Source organism: Chionomys nivalis, chromosome X, assembly GCF_950005125.1.
Source record: "Chionomys nivalis chromosome X, mChiNiv1.1, whole genome shotgun sequence".
Taxonomy (NCBI): domain Eukaryota; kingdom Metazoa; phylum Chordata; class Mammalia; order Rodentia; family Cricetidae; genus Chionomys; species Chionomys nivalis.
In genome coordinates this window covers 13,032,761-13,036,345 of record NC_080112.1, presented here as the reverse complement: position 1 = coordinate 13,036,345, position 3,585 = coordinate 13,032,761, and the positions used below count along the sequence as shown (strand labels likewise).

Genomic DNA, 3,585 nt, shown 5'->3' with positions numbered 1-3,585 from the left:
GGGACAGGAGACCATGTGAAGAGGGCATGGAAAAGCGGGGCCCTGTATGTTATGACCAAGAGTTTGCTTATTATTCAGAACAGCAGAGGGGAAACTGCTGGAGAATCAGGGAGATCCAACTGCCATTCTAAAAGTGCTCTGAGGCTATTCCAGAAAATATGCTCCAAAAAGGGAAGAATGACAGCTAAGGGATTAGACGTGACAGAGGATGAGAGAAGGCAGGGATCAGGGTAGCAGAAGTTATTGAATTTGGAGATGTATTTTAAAAAGCACACACAATAGGTATCAACTCAAGGTTCCTGGGCCAAACTTAGTTATCAACAACTAATCACATTCAGAATAGGCAGGCAGAATAATTTTACAGCGCTCATGGCAGTGTATTAGTCAGGAGCAAAGTCACTGATAATAGGAATTTGGAAAAATTCAAAGATAGGATGCTTACAAGTGGATACCCTGTGTTGATTTTGGACATCTTTCTAATGAAATTATTATTTCACAACTGAAGAGTAGTCCTTGAATATTATTTATTTATTTAATGAAAGAGGCACCCCTTGCGTTTCTTTAAGACTCTGAACTCAAGTTACGTTCCCTGCAGTGTGGCCCTCAGAGCAGTGTTATTTCTCTGGGAGAAAATTAAACAAACAAGGAAATGTGTTAAAAAGGAATTACTCTAAAAAGTGCTGATGGTGGCAGGCCCACAAAGGAGCAGTGTGTTGGATGAACGGACTGGCTGGAGAGAAGTTTCAGCTGGCGAAGACCAGCCCTGAGTGCCGAGTTTCTTTGCCCTAAGCTCACTTAGCCCTCCACTGTGGCAAGCTTGGCTAGCCCCCCACCTCAGTCTTTCTCCTTCAGGCTGGGGGAACAGGCGGGGGCCTGAGGGCGCTGCTCCCTTGGTCACGCCCTCCTCCGCCTCTGGCCAGGTCCACTCTGGCCGCCAGTCCCACCCCGGCCACACCCCCACGCCATTCAGCACCCCCCCCCCCGCCACGCCTTCCTCACCGCACTGCGCTGGCGCGCGGGCTGCCAGAGTGACCTTGTGGGTGGGGCTTCCGCCACCAGCTAGACCCTCTCAGCGCCTGGCCCAGGGTCAGCACTCGTCTGAGGACACGCACTTCCTGCTAGGCCTCCGTGAGCAGCTCCGCACAGCCGATCCGAGCCCCAGAGCCCGAGTCCTTCCAAGCGATTCACCATGGTGGATGAACTGGTGTTGCTTCTGCACGCGCTTCTGGTGCGCCACCGCGCCCTGTGCATGGAGAACAGCCGGCTCATGACACAGCTGCGGTTGCTGGTGTGTGAGCGGGCCACTCTGCTGCGCCAGGTACGTCGGCCGAACTGTCCGGTGCCCTTCCCCTCAAGGTTTCACGGCGAGAGCGGCCGGCTCCCCGAGTTTGTTGTGCAGACGATGGCTTACATGCTTGTGAATGATGACCTCTTCTGCAACGACGGCATGAAAGTGGCATTCCTGATCAGCCTCCTCTCCGGGGAAGCAGAGGATTGGGTAGTGCCATACATACTGATGGATAGCCCGATCCTCTGTGATTATCGGGCCTTTGTCGAGGAGATGAAGCAGTATTTTGGCTGGGATGACGACGACGAGGATGATTTTGATGATGATGAAGAGGAAGAGGATGATTTCTAGGCCCTTAACCCCCTTAGGCCTAGAGGGGGAGGGCCCTGCACGCCGCCTCCTCCCTGCCCTGACCCACTCCTCCTCCTGCCACCGCGCTCCCTTTGCATTGCCATCTTCTCCCCTGCCAGTCACTTTGCTCCTACCTCCCTTTTAGTGCTTGTCTTTGTTCCAGGAACCTGCTGCAAGTGCTTGAGTTGGGCCTGGGCCTTTCTCTGAAGCTCACACTGTTCAGCTTCAACCAATCCAGGCACCCCTATCCTAATCTGAACTGTGTTTTGAGCTCCAGCCTTTGTCCAGGCCTGTGTTTGAACTGGTCAGACCACCTGCATTCCTGCCGCTGGCTTCCACTGGATCGCCATCCTCCATCTGCCCAGAAACATGTGCCTGTCACCTCACCACCACCACCCACCGCATCTCATCTGCAGCCATCCACCTTTCAAGATAAGGACCAAGAAGAAGATGACGGAGTTGGCTACACCTATTCAGACTCTGATTTGGACAGCTCACCAACCCCTGAAGGGGCCAGTCTTACAGCCTGGTTAGTTCTCTACCTACTCGCAGGTTCCTTCTCTGCCCGACCAGATTGCTGCAGGAGCCTGGTGTGCCTGTCTGACAGTTGTGATGTTGATGTTTCTTTTCTTGCGTGCATCAGTTTTACACAGCTGTCACGTTTCTTTCAGAATTGCAGCAGTCCCACAGATGTGTACATGTGGACAAGTAGTACTAAAATAAAAACAAGCGAACAGGCGTTCAGCCCAGATCCTCTCTAGTACCTGGAAAAAGCAATGGCATTCTTTTCAATAAATATCAAGCACTGCAAAACTAGAACAAAATTGTCTTTTCATGGTTAAGAGCTCTTATTTTCTTTTGCCGTTCTTATCTCCATTATTTCATTGAGATCAGGGAACTTGATTCAATTCTAGTATTCTCACTTTCATTTCTAGTCTCCAGAAGACAGATAGCATAGGGTTTTAAGCACTTTGGTGAAGGAATATTTTCTGGGGCTTCCAAGGTGGCATATGAAGGGGTGGCTGAGTATATTGTGTCATATTAGGTCACTTTGAAGAATGAAAGGGGCATTATTAGTAATTCAACTGACAGTGCAGGCATCTTCTTGGGTATAGTAAAGGTTCCTAATACAGCATGGAAGTTCTATCCATTGTCCGGACTATGCCTATTGAGCTCAGACATCCATTAACTAACTTAGTAGATGGTAAGGTGCTTAAGCTAATGTTAAATCTTACATCTTGATTAATGGGACTCTAATCGGTACAGCCTACACTTAACCTTCCGCCCTCCTTTGGCGGCAGTCCTTACAGTTTCCATTTATACATTTGCCTCAGATTGCTGCCCATGGAAGTTGGCAAGATGCTTAAATGCTTTCTGAACTAGACCCTGGGCTGGAGTTAGGGTTGCCATCTCTGGGCACAGAGGGTTCAGAGGCAGTGAAGGAGTGGGCCGAGTGGGTACTAAGAATAAAGTATGCAGCTTTGTAAGTTACCTCACTGAAATGAACTTGAAAGAGGGGCTATACATGGGGACCAGGAAACAGCAGAGAAATCTAAGGTTTCCTGTATCTACCTGAATGTCTTCATTTTATTGTTCTGAAAGTCAATCCAGTCTTAGCACTTTTGATTGATTTAGATAATACATTACTGTTTAGCACGGTTTCAGGGATGAAATGGGATGCTGGTCATCATATGAATAACCTTACAGGTGTGGGTTGAAACAGATCCTGCCCATAAAGCATTTAAAATAATGCTTGCTCCATATTCAGTACTCCACAAACATGGGTGGTTACTTCCAAGCCATTGGAAGCATGGCTCAGCCAGCAGCTTGCTTACTATGAAATTGGCTTTAGTAGGAACATGTCAAGGTGACCAGGAACTGAGCGGAAAACTGAAAAGAACCCGTTATCTCTTTGGGGGCTGTTACGAGAAGCCAGCAGGAAAAGC

At 49.0% G+C, this 3,585-nt stretch overlaps 1 protein-coding gene across 1 annotated transcript; it reads left to right on the top strand.

The window, feature by feature from the left end:
* The first annotated feature begins 1,009 nt into the window (after window positions 1–1,009).
* On the top strand, window positions 1,010–1,704 carry Ldoc1 (LDOC1 regulator of NFKB signaling). The gene has a single exon (XM_057760050.1). It carries the CDS (start codon window positions 1,190–1,192, stop codon window positions 1,637–1,639), a length of 450 nt encoding a protein of 149 aa, XP_057616033.1. The 5' UTR covers window positions 1,010–1,189; the 3' UTR covers window positions 1,640–1,704.
* Window positions 1,705–3,585: the final 1,881 nt, after the last annotated feature.